At 45.6% G+C, this 19,031-nt stretch overlaps 1 protein-coding gene across 1 annotated transcript in view; it reads right to left on the minus strand.

Moving 5' to 3' along the window:
- Positions 1–12,670: 12,670 nt before the first annotated feature.
- NGFR (nerve growth factor receptor) overlaps positions 12,671–19,031 on the minus strand; it is an 88,913-nt gene continuing 82,552 nt past the window's right edge. Inside the window, exon 6 of the mRNA XM_075350233.1 lies at positions 12,671–18,832. Coding sequence (XP_075206348.1) covers positions 18,537–18,832 — 296 coding nt within the window. The 3' untranslated portion in view covers positions 12,671–18,536. The remainder of the gene's footprint in view (positions 18,833–19,031) is intronic.

Raw genomic sequence — 19,031 nt, forward strand, 5'->3', positions numbered from 1 at the left:
TTTTTCATCAAAATGCCAGGAAAAAAAGTGTAATAAAACATGATTAATTAGTTAAATATACATAAATATGGTATCCCTGAAAAGGTCATCTCGTTCCGCAAAAAACAAACTGACATACAGCTCCGTCAGCAGAAAATAAAAAAGATATAGCTGTCAGACTAAAGCAATGCAAAATCATTTTTTCCCATAAAATTATTTTATTATGTAAAGTAGGCAAAACATTAAAAAAAAACATATAAATGTGGTATCGCTATATTCGGGTCGCTCGCTGACCTGAGGAATAAAGCGGAGTTATCACTTCTACCAAACGGTGAATGACAAAAAAAACAAACAAAACAATTTCTCAACTGCTGTTTTTTATTCATTCTGCCTCCCAAAAAATCGGAATAAAAAGCGATCAAACAATGTTATGAGCCTGAAAATGATACCAATATAAACAACAGGTCATCCCGCAAAAAACAAGCCCCCACATGACTGTGTTGGCAGAAAAATGAAAAAATTATAGCTCTTAAAGTATGGTGATGTAAAAACGTTTTATAAGCAAATTTTGTTTGTGTGGTAGTTGCCAAACATAAAATTCTGATATAAACCTGGTATCGCTGTAATCGCTCCGCCCCAAAGAATAAAAACGTCTTATCACTTATACCACACGGTGAATGACATAAAAAATAAATTCTTACTCTACTATTGATTTGTTTATTCAACCTCCCAAAGATTACAGTAAGAGTCGGCTCACATTTATCCTGTGCTCTACGGTGAGCGCTTATACCAGTTTAAGTGTAAATCTCTGAAATACATAAGATAGACACTGCTAAATAGAGGTCAGAATAGAGGCCAGACGGAGTCCAGAGTAATTCTGGTGCCTCATTATAGTGAATGGATCCCTCTATTGCTTAGGTAATCCCCAGTTTGGCGCTTTTTTTTTCAGAAAGTGTGGAAGACAAGAAAATGGTGATTTGCAACCTGTGCCGCAGGGGCCTGCCTGACCACTACCAGCTTGACCAACACCAGCATGCTCAGGCACGTCATCTAAGCACCCAACTATGTGGGCCGAATGCCTGGGTCCATAAAACAGAATCTGTGGATGACACCACTACCTCTTCCCCTGTGCTATGTGCATTCCAATCCCTACTCCAGGATGCAGGCATGCCTGCCTCCCATCCTGCACCTGTCATTGCACATTCACAACCACATCCACTTTCTTGTCACAGCACAGCATTCGGTGTCCTTACCCTAGGCTTTGGAATGCAAGCGGAAATACTCAGTCCCCCACTGGCAGGCCCAAACACTTTGGCCATGTTTACAGACTGCTTGCCCTGGAAATGTTATTGTTTCGGCTTATGGACACTGAGGCTTTCAGAAACCTGATGGCAGCATCCGTCTCTTGGTACTCGGTCCCCATCTGCCACTATTATCCACGGTATGCCATCCCTGCCTGAGGCCTGCAACACCAGCGGTGGATGCAGCGGTGGCCGCGGGTAACCTCAGTGACAGCTCAGCTGATCAAGCTACTCACCTCAGTTGCTGCGTGGAGCTGACCGGAGCGGCGGTAAGTAGCGCAATCAGCTGAGTTGTCACTGAGGTTACCCGCGGCCACCGCTGCATCCACCGCTGGATCCAGGTAAGCTCAGTGACAGCTCAGCTGATGACGCGGCTCTCTTCATTTGCTGCGTGGAGGTGACAGGAGTGGCGGTTTCTTCTGCTGCTCCGGTCACCTTCATGCAGCAGAGCTGGAAGCGACGCTGGACCATCCTGGATTCCGCCGGACATGGAGGGCTTTTTGGGGCTGATTAAATTGGTGAACCAGGGAATGTGTTTGTGTTTTTTATTTCTAATAAAGGATTTTTCAGTTGTGTGTGTTTATTTACTGTAATTTACAGATTAATCATGGAAGGTATCTCGGGGAGACGCCTGACATGATTAATCAAGGATCTAGTGGCAGCTATGGGCTGCCAATAACTCCTTATACCCCGATTTGCCAACGCACCAGGGCAAATCGGGAAGAGCCGGGTACTGTCCCAGAACAGTCACATCTAATGTATGTGGCCATTCTGGGTGGCTGCTGACTGATATTGTTAGGCTGGGGGGCTCCCCATAACGTGGAGCTCCCCATCCTGAGAATACCAGCCTTCAGCCGTATGGCTTTATCTGGCTGGTATTAAATTTGGGGGGAACCGCACGCCGTTTTTTTAAATTATTTATTTATTTCTATACTCCATAGTGACACGCCCACCGGCTGCTGTGATTGGGTGCAGTGAGACACCTGTCACTCAGCGTGGGGGCGTGTCTCACTGCAACCAATTATAGGCACCGGTGGGTGGGGAAAGCAGGGAATACGAGATTGTTTAATGAGCGGCCGGCTTTTTCACATTAGAAAAAGCCGCCGGAGCAGTGTGAACGCCGTGCAGCGCCAGTGATCGGGGATCGGTGAGTATGAGAGAGGGGGGGACACTTCAGTCACTCGGGGGATTAGCGGTCACCGGTGAATCCTTCACAGGTGACCGCTAATCAGTACACGGCACACAGACAGAGCCGCGGCATGACAATGAAGTCGGGTGAAGTTCAACCGAGTTCATTCTCATCCCGCTACTCTGTCTGCTGTCTGCCGACATGTAGTAAACGACATTTTGCATCACACACGGACATTCCACACGGACAACACAAACACATGTCAGTTAAGTTTCACACGCACACACGGACATTTCACACGCACATACGGCTAGCATACGGGATACATACGCAGGCCACACATACCATAAAAACGGACCTAAAAAACGGAAAACGGACCCGAAAAACGGCCCGTTTTACACGGACGTGGTTTTCACGGATGTGTGTTTTAGGCCTTAGACAAGTTTGCATCCCATAACATCACTTGTGACATTACCAAGGCAGATACTGGGAAGGTCCACGTAACCACCCTGACATCAACTTATTACATAGGCTTTTTGAGTGTAGGAGTTCCATTATCTAACAATTTTATCTGAATGTGTATCAGACCCTCCTTTATGTCTAATACAGGGTATATCGGAGTCGCTATTCCTTTGTGGTGTTCAGAGTCCCTCCTTCATAAACTACACAGGCTATGTCTGACCATGTCACACACCACATGCCCAGAGGCAGGTAGAAAAGGTAGAAAAATGATAAAATTACATTTACCAGTGAATGTTTTTTTCACCATTGAAAGCAATGAGAATGTACAAAAACGCTATGTATCAACACAGCCTAAGAGATAGAGGAGGCAGGTTTTTTTTCTATTTTTTAATTTGTCTTATATACATCACTATACAAGCAAGAATGAACATTTTTTTTCCTGTAAAATCCATATATCTTTGGTTGTGTATGTGTGCCGCCCCAACAGCAGTCGAACTGCTCGGATCCGGGTTGCTGTGGCTTGAGGGTCTCCGGACCCGAGGGCTTGCGGCCACTTCAAATGTAAGGGGATATTTACAGAAGATGAATGTTCGTGACGCCACCTGCAGGTTGCGGTAAAGGGTAGTACCGCCGCTGCCGATGGGAGTACCGGGGCAGATAGTGTGGGGAAGCCAGGTGTCGGTCCCTCCGCAGGTAGGGAAGGCCCCAGATAGTGGGTATTTGGTGAACGGGTGGCTTGGCCTTGGGAAGCAGGGTGCAGGGGTCAGATTACTCTCTGCGGTTGTCATGGTGCTGGATCAGGTGGATTAAGCAGACACTCACACAGATGGTAAACCAAAGTCTCTAGGCACCGCAGTCTCTACGGGGGGAGCCAGTCCAGGTCCCACTCCCACCATTGTCACTTGGTAAGTCTGGAGCCCTGTCTGTGTGAACAAATTGATTGACAGTTGTGGCCCCTTGGCTTGAAGCTTTCTGGGTCCCGCTAGCCGTGTGTATGGCAGCTGTGCTCTTGGTGGCTGGCACTTGGGATTTCAGTGGGTTGTGTATTTTGGAGAACCCTATTCCCCATGTTGTGCTGATGCCTCCAATCTCTGAGCTCTTATGGAAAGTTCATAAAGAGACTATCCTCCACAGGTTAATTACCAAGGCGCTTGAAGCTCTTCCCTGATCTAGGGTCCAGTACCCCGCCGTGCTCGGTATCGGTAAGGTAGCTGGGCTTTCTGGTGCCAACAGTCCTCCTAGACTGCGTCTGTTACACTCCTGTCCAGTGTTCCTAATACCAGTCCCCGACTCCTGTGGTCCCGGACCACCGTTTGCGACCCAACCTGTCTTCTCCCTGGGAGCTCCAACTTCCCTCTCTGAGGGCTACAACTCAACTCCTTGTCTCCCCTCCCACCAGTCTGCCTGACCCCTAGGTGGGCGGCCGTGCTCCAACTTGACCAACCCACTGGTGTGTCTGTCCACCCCTGGTGTGAGGTGTGGTTGGGATTTGTATTGTGGATGTCATTGACACTGTTGATGGAAACCTGAACCACGGGGGTAGGCCCTGCACCCTGGGTTACAGGATGCAGTTCCCTGTAGCACCCTGATATAGTCAGGGACGCTACATATGTTTCATTTTCACTTTGTAATAATTGAGTAATACTCTGACAACATTATTCCATGCAGCGACCTGGGAGTTAGAGATGCATCCAGGCGTCTTCCCCATGCGATTCCATCCATTTCAGATATTTTCCTGCCCCCCAGTCCTCCTGGGAGGGTCTTCAAGAAAAATGCTCAAGTTTCCCTTTATAGCTTCCATTATACTTGTTGCTTGAGTCAACCACATGAGCATTTTAGCGCTTGTATCATACAGGTTAAAGGGAACCTGTCACCAGGTTTTTCCCTTATGAGCTGTGGCCACCACCAGTGGGCTCTTATATACAGCATTCCAGAATACTGTATATAAGAGCCCCGGCCACTCTGTGTAACGTAAAAAAAGTAATTATTTTATTACGTTATTATACTCACTTAGGTGGCGCTTCCGGTCCGATGGGTGTCGCTGCTCTCGGTCCGGCGCCTCCTCCATCTTGTGCAGTTGCCGTCCTCGAGCCCAGCCCCATGTGGATGATGCGTCCTACATCATCCACACAGAGGCCTCCATTGTGAGAGCAACGATGCCCATGGGACCGGATTGCCCCTTAGGTGAGTATAATAAAGGTGTTTTTTACAGTATGTTATACAGAGTGGCCTGGTGACCACAACTCATAAGGGAAAAACCTGGTGACAGATTTCCTTTGATAGTGTTAAAAGTATCAATGCGAATAATGTCATGTGTCTTAATTCATTACAAAATCCATGATAAAATATTGTAAGATTGTTCATTATACAGTGTTGATGGATTATTACATGATACAGATGGTGCTAAAGTCAACAAAAAATATTGATACTTTTAACACTATTCCAATATATGATACAAAGTGTACTGTATATGAAATATAATTATCAATGAATGTATTATCACCACCAACATGTATAAATAGATGAATCGTCGGTCATGACACTGTGCCGGAGGAAAGCTACAGCGAGGAAAGCTGTTAAATGGAGAGATCAAACTTTAAAAAAAAATAAATAAATAAAATTAAAAAACATCTACTTTTTGAGTGCTTCTTCTATTTTGTGAAAAAATATTTTTAGGCAGATGGATTATTATTATTAATTTATTTTCATTTAAAGCACTATTAACCCCTTCTCCCCCACACAATTTTCCATTTTTGATTTTCGTTTTTTCCTCCACTTCTCCCGAGTGCCATAATTTTTTCTTTTTCCATCAATACTGCCATATGGGGGCTTATTTTTTATGCGGGAAAAGTTGTTCATTTGAATGACACTATTTGTTTTACCATATAGTGTACTGGAAAACGGGAAAAAAAATCCAAGCGTGCAGAAATTGTGAAAAAAGTGCAATTCCGCAATGTTTTTTTTGTTTTTTTTTCTTCACCGTGTTCCCTATATGGTAAAACTGAGGTATCAGTATGATGGCACAGGTCAATACGAGTTCGTAGATACCAATCATGTATTCTTTTACTTTCATCTGAGTGGTGAAAAAAAGGCAGAAGTTTCTCCAAAAAAATAATTGCGCTTTTGTCGCCATTTTCCGAGACTCGTAGCGTTCTCATTTTTCGGGATCTGAGGTTTACTGATTTTTTGCGTCTTGAGCAGACATTTTTAATTATACCATTCTGCATAGACGCGATGTTTGGATCACCTGTTATTGCACTTTAATGCAATGCTGTGGCGACGAAAAAACGTAATTTTGGTGTTTGAATTTTTTTTCTCGCTACGTCGTTCACCGATCAGATTAATTGATTTTATATTTTGATAAATTGATTTCAATAGTTTTACTTTCAATAGGGCAAAATGGGGGTGATTTGAACTTTGTTTTTTAAAAATGTTTCATATTTATTAAAATTTTATTTTTTTATTGATTTTACTAGTACTATCGCTGTGATCAGGAGAAATGCTGTGTTTTTGTGAGTGCCTGCGCTCTGCCAGCATTCACAGGAAGTGAGCTATGACAGCGTCACGGGTCATCATCTGACCCTGCACTGTCATGGTAAGTCATTGGCGCTACGTGACTGCGTCATGGGGCCGCCGATTGCGGCGGGGGAACAGCAAGAACCTCGCCACGGCCCTTTAAGGGATTAACAGGTGCGGGTGGATCTCTGATTAGGATATGTTAAGGTATGCTCACACAGGGTGCCTTGGTGCATTTTTTCTGCAGCAAAACCTTCGCTTATGGCAGTAAGTCTCCTGGTGGTTTTCTGCATTTTGGTGCGGTTTTTATGGCTTTTTTTGCTGCATTTTTTGCACTTCCTCAATGAATTGTAGGGTGTGATGGATGGAGTCGCAGATAACCGGGATTGGAGTCTCTAACTGGGTTAAAAAAATAAAAACAGTTCCTGCACAGAATTGATCCCTGATATCTGGCCGGGCGGCAGTCCCCACAAAACTCTATGGGGCCAGAATCTTGCGCTTAAAAATGGTGGCAGAAGGGATAGGTGGACTGAAGCAAGCGCGCTATACTTACTGGTCTCCGCATGGCTGTAATTACTTCCAGGGCCTCTTATTATCGTTCAGCCATATTCACTGCTTTCCCTGCCCACCAGCAGTCCTAGTTTGTCCGACTGCTTGTGATCACAGACCCTGTCTGCGGGTCTATATCGTGGTGTGGTGTAAAAATAAATAAAAACAATGTCGTAGGTTCCCCCCCATATTATGATACCCAGCCCAGATAAAGCATAGGGCTATAGGCTGCAGCCCCCAGCCGTGCGCTTATCTTGACTTTGTATCAAAATAAGAGGAACCGCATGAGGCTTTTTAAAATTGAAATAAGTAATATAAAAAAAAACGGCATGTGAGCTCCCCCCCAATTTTCATATCCAGCCATGATTAAGTGGACAGCTGGGAGCTGGTATTCTCAGGCTGGGGAGACCCAAGTATATTTGACCCCAGCCTAAATATAGCAGCCTGCAGCTGCCGAGGATTGTCCTGGTGCGGTGACAATTGGGGTAATAAGGGGTTAATGACAGCTCACAGTTGCCACTGAGCCCTATAATAGCAATCAGAGGTGTTTATGAGACCCCCCATTACTAATCTGTAAATGAAAAGAAATAAACACAAATACTAATGTGGCGCCCTGGATAAGCCAGGTCGTCACAGGAACTACACCAACACACCCCACACCCCGGTTAGGCACACCAAAGCCAAAACACAAAATCCTTGTTGCCTTCCTCCAGGGGCTGATGTCCACACCAGAGGGTGGGCCAGGCGGTTGGTCCCGCCCACCGAGGAGTTCACAGTCCTGGAGGCGGGAAAAGGAGAGAGTTAGTGAGGGGAGATGAGTTTTGAGGTTTGAAGTGTAAGGAAGTGAAGTGGTAGAGGAGCAGACAGAAAGCGTACAGCAAGGTTGGCAGACGGTGGTGACTGTCTGCAGGAGAGGCCGATTGGAGTGAGCCATAAGGACCGTGGACGGGCGGTGGCCCGGCGGTACCGGACCGGTGAACAAAGAGAAGCCAGCACCATCAGGCAGGGCTTACGGACCCCGACAAGGCTAGGAGTCGCCGTTGAATTTGTCAAATCCGTTAGCGAAGGGAACCTCCTGGGTTTCCCAGCAGTCAAGTCCCGATAGAAGACGACAGCTCAAACCGTGAAGGGAAACACAGTCACCGCCAAGGCTAAAGTTCCCAGGGCCAGAGCCTGTGGACAAAAGGGGCTCCTTCAGCACCCATCCAAGCTGGGGAGCGGGTTACCGGTGGGAACCCATTGGAACCGTACACACTACACAGGTGCAGGGAAAGGCAGTCACCATCAACCTGCCAGGAGGAGAAACACCGCAGCCATCTGTGGGACCCATCCATCCAGCCGTTTGTTTTACCGGAGACTGTGTATTCATTACTGGCTGAGTGAGTACCACCGTGCCATGCGGCACAGCGCTGCCCCCGCGACCCTGCACCTCACCAGGCCCCGTAGCCCACCTGCCAAGCATCCTACCCCCTCACCGGGCCCCGGGACAACCAACCCCCCTACCCACGGAGGGGAGAAACAACATCCAAGCTGCTCCCTGTCATCGCTCCCGGGATCCCCGTCCAGAGCAGCGGTGGTGTCACCAATCTCACCACAACCGTGGGTGGCGTCACGGACAATATCCCTAAACCAAACCACCCCCCTTTCACTCACGGGCGAGGAACGCCGCTCAAGTCCCCGGGATCCGGCCCACCGCTCGAGCCACCACCGAGCAGCAGCAGCAGCCGGACCCGAGCAGTGGGAGAGCGTAGCGTCCCCTCCTTCGCCCGCGACAACTTGGCGTCACAAACAGGATCTTACCGCTCTGCCGTTTGGTAGAGGTGCGCCTTGTGACCGCCGGAGGTGTCCGGCCGAAAATTTGGAGAAGCCGCCATCTTGGGCGCGAAAAATTCCCGCTCGAGCGTCTCCTCGAGCAGTGGAGGCGCGAAGGCCTAGACCCCGGCCCTGTAGAGGAGGAGCCGGAAAAAGACTAAGGGGGACGGATGGCGTCTGGCCGCATGTAGCCGGCGGCTATAAAAGCAGGGACGCCAGGACCCTGCGGCCATCTTTCTGTTCCTGGAAGAGGCCGCCTGAACGATGTACATGCCGTCCCGCAGCACCGTAGCCCCCGCGCCTGGAACCGCGGCGTGGGTGGAGGTCCGGACCGCCCAGCTCCAACAGCGGCTGCAAGTCAAATGCAACTCCTCTTGGAAGAGTGGGAGGCCGACATGGCGGAGGTGGTGGCAGCCGTACGAAGACGCGAGGAGGAGAGAGTCTTGGAAGGGAGGGTAAGTGACCCACGCCCCTGTACCCCTAGTGGGTCGGTCATTGCGGCCAAGGGACCCGGTCCATACCCGCTCGCCCTGCTACCTCCCCCGCTACCCGTGTTGGCTGCTGCTACCCCGCCACTAGGCCCGCTACCACCACCACCGGTAGCGGTACCCCGCCCATCCCAGGCGGACCGGCCTGCAGCTGGAGCCCGTGACCGATCGGAGCTGCTCTCGTGGAAGGTGCCGAAGCCCGAACCGGAGGCACCTGTGGAGACTACCCCCGAACCGGGGCCGACAGGCCGCTCCGTGCAGGAGGTCCAGCGGGAGACGATCCCTGTGCCCATGCCCCACGCCTCGGCTGAGGCCGCGCCGGGTTGCCGCTACAGGGCAGCACCCAAGGCCATGACACCGCGGGACCTTCCCCCCAGAATGCCAATCCTGGGCAGCGTGAAGGAGGTCTCGCGGGGCCCGACTCGTGCGCTGGAGCCTACAATGGCCCCTTACTGGGACAGAGGACAGACCCCGCTGGGCCAGGAGATCGCTGAGAGGGAGCAAAAGAAGGCGGAGCTGGTGGCTCGTACGATCCGAGAGAAGGAGAACCTTCGCCAGGCCACCTTCCGTGTCCAGGGCCCGTTCTATGAGGGGCAGGTGAGGAGGTTTGACGTCCGTCGGGGCTATTGATTCATTTACGAACCGGGCCTGGAGGCCGAGATCTTTATTGCCCGATGAGACGTCCACGCCCATCTGCCGGAGGACCATCCGGGCCGCAACCTAATGCCGGGGGACCTGGTCCGATACACCAGGCACTGCGGGGAGCGGGGTTGGTTCACCCTGGATGCAAGGCTGAGAGGCAGTCAGGAGGCCCAAGCCGTGACCCAACCCCCTCCTCAGGCCGACACCGTAGATGAGCAGTGAAGTCGGCGGTCCTCCGCCTAAAAGTTGTCCCCGTTGGGACCACCAGCAATGTTGTTTAGAAAAGTTTTGAATGATAAGAAAAGATGATTACCGAAGAAGTTCACCTGATTTGCAAATTGATTAAACCGGTCGTTGCCGGCAACTGGTCCCTGGAGGGACCTATTGTACCCACTGCATAGAAACTGCTACGGACAAGCCCGAGAACTGGCAGGGCAACCACGAACTTGTGGTGTGTAAATAAAATATATGTTGGCTTGTACCGTGACCGCCTCCGGAGAGGCTGATTTGGAGGATGGGCCTGGAGGAAAGAGATGGCCCAGGCCCGCCACTACCGTAACCGGTGGCGATCCTCCGGGGGGTTCGGGGGTTCCCCATGGACGCGGGGCCCCTGAAAGGGACAGAACCCGCTCGGGCAACTTGGTGCTGGACTGGGGTCAGGGGGTGCTGCCCATTTGCTTAGGGGCAGCATCAGGGCCAGGTTGCTTGGGTGGGAGAGAGTGGAAGCCGTAACCGTTATTTACAAAAATGTTGGTAACGTTTAAAGTAATGTGCCTCCCGATGTGGGAAGAGTGAAAAATATGCTTATGCTTTTATATGTTTTACCGTTTTACCTTTTTTCCAGTTTGTGAAAATAAAACCGGTGATGGACGGGCAGCCCGCGGACGGTCTGCATTTTACTAAGGGGGAATGTGGCGCCCTGGACAAGTCAGGTCGTCACAGGAACTACACCAACACCCCACACCCCGGTTAGGCACACCAAAGCCAAAACACAAAATCCTTGTTGCCTTCCTCCAGGGGCTGATGTCCACACCAGGGGGTGGGCCAGGCGGTTGGTCCCGCCTACCGAGGAGTTCACAGTCCTGGAGGCGGGAAAAGGAGAGAGTTAGTGAGGGGAGATGAGTTTTGAGGTTTGAAGTGTAAGGAAGTGAAGTGGTAGAGGAGCAGACAGAAAGCGGTCCGGGTGTGTGGCCCGGACGGTACAGCAAGGTTGGCAGACGGTGGTGACCGTCTGCAGGAGAGGCCGATTGGAGTGAGCCGTAAGGACCGTGGACGGGCGGTGACCCGGCGATACCGGACCGGTGAACAAAGAGAAGCCAGCACCATCCGGCAGGGCTTACGGACCCCGACAAGGCTAGGAGTCGCCGTTGAATTTGTCAAATCCGTTAGCGAAGAGAACCTCCTGGTATTCAGAAATGCGGTCACAGCGAACACAGGTACACGCGGCACTGCTGGTGATGCTGAATTGAATAACATGTTAGTACGCCCCTGTGGGACGGACTAGTCGGGGTATATAACACCCTTGGGACTAGTCCCAATGCTCATTAGCATAAGATAAAAGATCTTTAGAAATACTTTTTCTATAGATCTCTGCTAGAGTATACAGGGACGGTTAGGCAGGGATTAGCAATATACACCAGAACTGCTCGTGCTTTGCCCAAAACGCGTAGACTGGTCTGTCTATACCATCTATTTTTCATTTTATCATGTTTTAAACTGATTCAATAAAGGTGTGATTTTTATTTGTGGATGCCGGATACAAATCTTTTTTGCTTTATCCATGGACCAAGGAACCGGCCTGTATTTCCGAGCACCGCAGCTGCATAATACTGAGCAATTGGTTGGAGCTGTCTGAACTTCACTTGTTGAAAATATGGAAATTGCCTAAGGATGAACCAGACTTGTCCAAGTCCACAATTCTCTTCCTTGGCTAATTTCTTCTTTTGACTTTCCCATGATACTACACAAAGAAGCAGTGTTTTTTATATCGATTAAAATACATCCACAGGTGTGTCTCTAATTAACTCAGATGTTGCCAATAAACCTATCAGAAGCTTGCAAAGACATGACATCATCATATGGGCTGCCTCATATTGTTTAAAGGCATAGTACTCAGTGTATGTAAAGTTTTGACTTTGCAGGAAGTGATGAAAATGCCTTCAAACATTCTCTCTCTCATTATTCTGGTATTTGGCAAATATATAATTTTGGTTCCTAATTGACCTAAAATGGGAAAAGTTTATTCTGATTTCATGTCAGATAGTGAGAAATACATGCAGATGTGTCTTTATAGATAGTGTATGTAAACCTCTGGTTGGAAGAGAGATAGATAGATAATGGATAGATAGATAGATAGATAGATAGATAGAGGGATAGATAGATAGATAGATAGAGGGATAGATAGAGGGATAGATAGATAGAGGGATAGATAGAGGGATAGATAGATAGGATAGATAGATAGATAGATAGATAGATAGATAGATAGATAGATAGATAGATAGATAGATAGATAGATAGAGGGATAGATAGAAAACAACAATAGATTGATGATAGCTCACTCAGTGGCTTCAAAGGCATGTTCTTGCTCTATTGAGACTCATTTGCCATTACATGTCCATTATTTTGGCAGCTCGGTTTCTATCTGTGGATAGATGGATAGGCTCACCATACGATTCAAGATTCAGGTTCTCACCACTATGCCGCCATCTACTTGCCTCTCCTAACACACACCTCACAGCACCATCCACACATAATAATCACCTTAAAAAAGAGCCAGGACACATGTTCTGTAATAATTATAATGGTCATTTTGTAATTGTCAGTCAAATTATTTTACATGGGGCTGGCGGCAGCAGGGTATGGGAGAAAACTAGGCTTATCACAGAATAAAACATCAAATATTTACAATTTTAACAAAATCAACGCAGAAAAAACGGCCGAACAATAACAAACAATATTAACAAAAGAAAAAAAAAATTCCAACAATTTTAGATATTTATATAAAAAGTGCTCTAAAAAATTATTATTTTTTTTTAAAATAGCAAAAATGCTTCAAATAGGATTTATTACAGAAAAAGACAAACACATATAGTAAAATAAAGGCACATTATTTGTTGTATTTCATATTAAATAATGGTAACTAGGCCCTAAACATGACCTCTGACCTCACAGGTTGGGTTGGAAAGGTTATGACCTCTGGTTAAGTGCTTTAACTGATACTGCTGATACAACTGAATGATGGATCGATCTATTGAAATTCTCATTCCTTTTTTTTTTTTTAACAATCTTTAAGTGTTACTCCAGGAGGTTAGGATATCTGAGAATCCTTTCGAAACTCGGGCCAAATGACTTTGGCTTATGGGATTTTGTAACGTAACCCATCTTATACCTAATTATCAATTGTAACAGTTGCAAAAAGCCAAAAGAGTGGCTACTTGGCAAAGTGCTCCAACTACAGCTCTGAAAAAATGACTTCACAGTGCAAATCACAACGTCAAGTCATACCTGATATTAAAAGGGATTACAAAAACATGGCTGCTTTCTTTTATAAACCGTGTCACACCTGTCCAGACGTTGTGCACAGTACTGCAGATCATCCCCATTCACTTTAAAAGATCTGAGCTGCAACACCAGACGCAACTTATGGACAGGTGTGGCACTGTCTCTGTAAGGCCTCCTTTACACATCTGTGTCTCCAGTACGTATGACGTCCGTTTTCACATGTACCGGAAACATGGACACACGTAGACCATTAAAATCAATGGGTCTGCACACACGTCTGTTTTGTTTTGACCATGTGTCCATGTGGACTACACGCGTGTCTGTGTGCTTCACATGGCAACATGTCCATTTTCTGCACGTGTGTCACTGATGTGATCCATGTGAAATCAGTGTGACACATACTGGAGAAAACAAAGGTGACATAAAAATAAAGAATTTTCATACTTACCTGTCTCCAGCGCTGCTATCTCTGTCTCTGTTGGTACTTCCGGGCCCGCTCATTATGCCTCATGCATATTCACTGCACTCACCGCAGACCCTGGAGTTACAACAGTGCTGGAGACAGCAGCACCGGGGACAGGTAAGTATACCAGCTTATGCTGTCCGTGTGCTATCCAGATGTCCCAAGGATAACACAGGGACAGCACACGTAAAACATGCACACAGATACGTACCTTCACCATGGACCATGCAAAACATTAGTGTTTTGCACAGACGTGTGAAGGAGGCCTAAGAAAGCGGTCTTATTTTTCTAAACCTTTAAATTTGCATTGTTACGATCCCCGGAGGACTTCTTTTCACCAAGAAATAGAGGATCACATCAAAACAGAAGTCAAGAGTAAAAATATGATAGGGAGTATACAAAGCAGTTATATGGCTTTTGCTCAACATTGTCTACCTTAGTTTTCATAGATCTGTTTGCTAACAGATTTGTCAAGTTACTTATAAATGCTATAGTGCACAGTGTTGTAGGTACCTATTGCCTAAATTACCTGCTTTATTTAGAAGTACTCAATAGAAAATAAATGACAGGATGGTAAGAGGAGAGTGGAGAACATATCTAGGTCATGATATGAAGTTTGGTGGAGCTTTTGTATGATGGTATTATGTGTTAGATCCTGTTCCCAAAGAGTTCTTGCTAGACATATTGCATGAATTCTAGACAATTGTGGTTGAGATAATGTTCTACTATTAGACTAGACATTGACCATTGAAGTGTCAAACATAATTTAGATAACTGCATCAGTGTTGATACCCATGAGGCCATATTGTGCTTCACACTTCTGTGTCTTTTTTATACTTAGCTGCGATCATGGTAGTCTTCTTCCAGACAGCTTAATATATGCAGGAGTATAGCTGAAGATATTGGGAGCATGTGCCCAAGTGCTCTGTGCCAGGGGAGTACCAACAAGCCACTTTGGTTTGGCCATTGTGCTTAGGCACAGACCTAATGTATTTTTGCCCCAGGTGAAAGAAAGTCTAGCTACAGCTACAAGCTACACGGAAGACCAAGAAAGTGAGCACCATGGCAGTAGATGTTAGGTTTTAGGCTATTGTTAGTACCATAAACATCTTGTGTGTTTCTGTAGATGTAAAGACTATTATTAATTTAGCTATATGCTACACGTAAGGAAGAAACGTAAGACTTTGATGGGAATGTAGGACAATACTAATGTTAGTAATATACTACAAGAAGGAACCTACTAGGCTTTACCAGACCTTACATTATGTGTGACCACAAAAGGATCAGTACGTCTAGTCAGAATCCAACTGTTTTCCAAGAAGAAACAGGCCATTAATATGGACAATTTGATGACAGGTGGTTTCCACCATATGTTGAAGAATGTGTCTATGACTGTTTTACAGCTTCAATGAATTGAGGGTCCAACAGTAGATATACCTAGGATTGTTTGTATGTAGATGAATGGTCCATTTTCCCTTTTACGTTCCTCCTGACCTCGTGAGAAGAAAGTTCAAACTATATTTTATTATGACACATCAGCTAAATTTTCCTGTAGGGAGACACACAGAGATTTGATTAATACAAAAAGGAAATGTTCCTCATTACATCCAATCAGATTTCATGTGCCATTGCTTGAGTGATTTTCAGAAATGGAAAATTAGAAAAGTGTGGACAATTCCTTCCAGAAAAAGCACCACAGTTACTCAGTGGTTACATCTGATATTGGTAATCAGGTGCATTGAAGGGAAAGAAGCTCAGCTGTAGTACCACACACAACCTGTGGGGAGATGTGGTGCTGTTCTTACATGAAAAGTGACATTTTTTAATCCTGCAACATCTCAATGACTAGTCAAAATAGGAACCAGGATCTTTCCTCTTTCAGATGGAATCAGTTTCAGTGATACTGGCTAGTATTTGAATAATGGGGTTTACTTAGAAATAGATGGGTCCCTATTATATATGTAAGACTGCTCACTAGTATCTGGTCTGTTCTGTATACATAGATGGTGCTATATCTGTCCATTTTATCCCTGAGTGTATCACAGGCTGGAGGTATTTAAGATGGCTGTCTGTAGGTTTGCTATCACAAGGCTGTAATGGTCAGCACAAGTAGATCCAATGGATCCTAAGAAGTTATGAGACCATACAATGGGTTTTTGTATTATAGGCACGCCACACAACATGGCATCATATTATCTTCTCTTTGGTGGTCTAAGCCTCCTCCAGGGAGTTCACCACAATAGAATGTTAAACCAATCAATACAACTTATGAAGTATTTCATATACTATGGAGGCAGGATGTGCCTCATGTCTCTGTGATGTTATCAGGTCTAGTAGGGTGTATGACATGGTATCCTCCAAAAATGTCTCCACTGCAAATGATATGAATGCTTTATACAGGATTAGGAAGTTGAATATACTGGATCATATATGATCTAAGGATATTAAAGAGGTTGTCCACTACTTAGGATAGGTCATCAATGTTTGATTGGCCGGGATCCGACACACAGCACACCCACCGATCAGCTGTTCCCGGTGACAGCAGCGACAATAGGTGATTGGAAATGCTCGGTTCCAGAGCTGCCCTGTCAACTGATAGTGGCCATGGCTGGGTACTGCTCATCCACATTCTATTCAAATCAATAGGAGGTGGTTGTGCGGTACCTGTCCGCAAACACTATCAGAGAAGGGGCAGCTCTGTAACTGAGCATTTCCAGCTGCCTAAATGAAGAACAGGTGAGCACACGGGGTGCCGGGTGTCGGACCAAGGCCGATCAGACATTGATGAACTATCCTATGGATAGGCGATCGATGTTAAGGTAGTGGACAACCTCTTTAAATCTAATCTAATATTGCTGTACAGATATTTCAATGGAATATTTTTGGATGTGGTTCTTATTAGGAACTTAATGCTACTCAATGCGTTAATATTGCAATGTTCTATAACAGGCAGCGGCATGTCAATGGTATCATCGTCGATGATTGTCTTGAGGCCTAACGCAAGTCATGGCATTGTAATCAGCTAGGTGCTTGGCAGTAATACTAGCTTGTTCAATGCACTAAACGAATGTATGTTGTGAAAATCAAATTTGCCAACTTCATCGAATTATTTAACAAAAAGTTGTTTTGCAGCTAATTGATTTACCATAAATCGCAAAAAAGCCGTCAACTGCCCTGAAAAGACTTGTGTTACTCTCTGAAATCTCCTAGGAGTGAGTGAATACTGTTCAAGCTCTTTAACGTAAACACAGCTTTAGTAATGTGAACGTGACCGCAACATACATGGCTATGAGTAAATGGATGATAGCTGTTTTCATAGCTGTTGTATTGCACACTATCTGTAATGTTTATTCAGTGTTTTAAAGCTTTCTCTAACTATCTCAAATCTTTAGCTGTGAGCTATGATGTCCTCTCACTCTCCAGATTCCTTTCAACATGGAAAATGGCTGCTGCATTCCTTGCCTCTGCTTTTATACAGGCTATGATATTACCTGCTAATTGACTATGTTCTACCATATGATTTGATAGCTGCAAAGCATTATGGGAAAACCTACGTGGCCCTGTGAGCTTTCTCTTGCCCATGCAACCTTCTGCTTTGTGTAAAATGGTGGTGGGCATTTTTTTAACAATTCGTTCAAATCAAATTGTTCAGGGTCCAGCGAATTTCCTAAAATTCAACACTAATTCACTTGGCAATTCACTCAGCTCCACTATGCACTCATTAATGCCCTATCAAAGCACAAATCATAATGGGTTAATTGTTGAACATGATCCCTAAAAACTATAGATATTGGTTTACTTGATGCAATACTGATGGTCAAATGCACACTCCTATGCTCTGGAATAACTTTGATATTTTCATGGTTTTCTCAAATATATGGCTGATTCATGTAAAGCACATTGAATATCATATAGGCGGCATTTTTATGGTATTTGAATTGAAAGTAATGTCTTGTTGAATCCATACAAAACATTCACAGCACAACTATCGCCTACACATAGTGGAGCTGCCGATATTCTAGAGGAACTTATGATATCACTGAGGCTTAAGATACAACATGCCCAAGATGTCACATATTCTTAGAACTCTCAAGGGCTACATGGTGGCTTAAGAAAAATGACTGCATTTACATTGTTCAGAGTGGGTGAGTGTTTCTAAAAGCTTTTTGACAATATTCACGGTCTTTGGGTTAAATATGGTCCATCTGAGTGAGATATAACCATATCTCTAGATTGTGTGTTGCAGTACCATAACGGCACAGAGTCAACAAACTTTATAGGGTAGGAGACATTTGGGTTATTGGGGGAACGGTCAGAATTCAAGGCCTACAAAACAAAAGGAAAATCTAGATAAAAAAACAAAAGACTGACTATAGAAGTAGGTGGGTGCACCTTTGAATTCTCAAAGTAATGAAGATTCATAGTTCACGTTTCCTTATCATCTCAAAGTCTTATGGTCCATCACAGTGAGAAACCTGGAGATACAGGACATGAAAGGTCCGTAGAGAAGATTACACACCACAATACTGAAAATAATGCTTCAGTGCAGACGGATTGTCCGTTAATACTGGGTAAAAAGGGTAGCTGAGGGGATTTCAGGGTCAAGGGGCAAACTTTCCTTCACATCTCGTATGAAATGTTCCACTGAAAGATTTCAGCATGGAACATCTTCCTTCTGTCCCACTACATCCTGATTACACTGGCGAGGTAGCAGTAGAGTCGCTATATAAGCTCTGGGCGATGTCCTCCCTTTGAATTTTGCGTAGAGCTGTATATAAAGCGTCGGTGGTGGCACAGTCCTTATTGGACCAATCGGAAAGCAGCGCTCGTACCGGAAACTCCTCTCTTGTAAAAGTGTCTATGATCTCATCCTGGTAGCCAAGTTCTCCTGCCAGATTTTTCCAAGTTTGATCCAATGATCCGCTCAGAAGCTTCTCCACCTCTTCTTGCTTATGTGGTGATAGATTATTGTACAGGTGATCATTCTTGCCTGGAGAAAGGAATAGAGATTTATAAGCACTGAAGCTCTGAGAACAAACAAGGTATGTCCACCTTTTGTAAAAAAAATTTTTTACATTTCTCCAATGTATATAAAAAAAACCCCTGAAATATTGTAAAAAGTAATGGCAACAGATTTCTTTTTTGTATTTCTTATTTGTCTCTATGGTTACAGACTACAAACAAACCCT

The sequence above is a fragment of the Anomaloglossus baeobatrachus genome, chromosome 5 (genome assembly GCF_048569485.1).
Source record: "Anomaloglossus baeobatrachus isolate aAnoBae1 chromosome 5, aAnoBae1.hap1, whole genome shotgun sequence".
Classification (NCBI taxonomy): Eukaryota; Metazoa; Chordata; class Amphibia; order Anura; family Aromobatidae; genus Anomaloglossus; species Anomaloglossus baeobatrachus.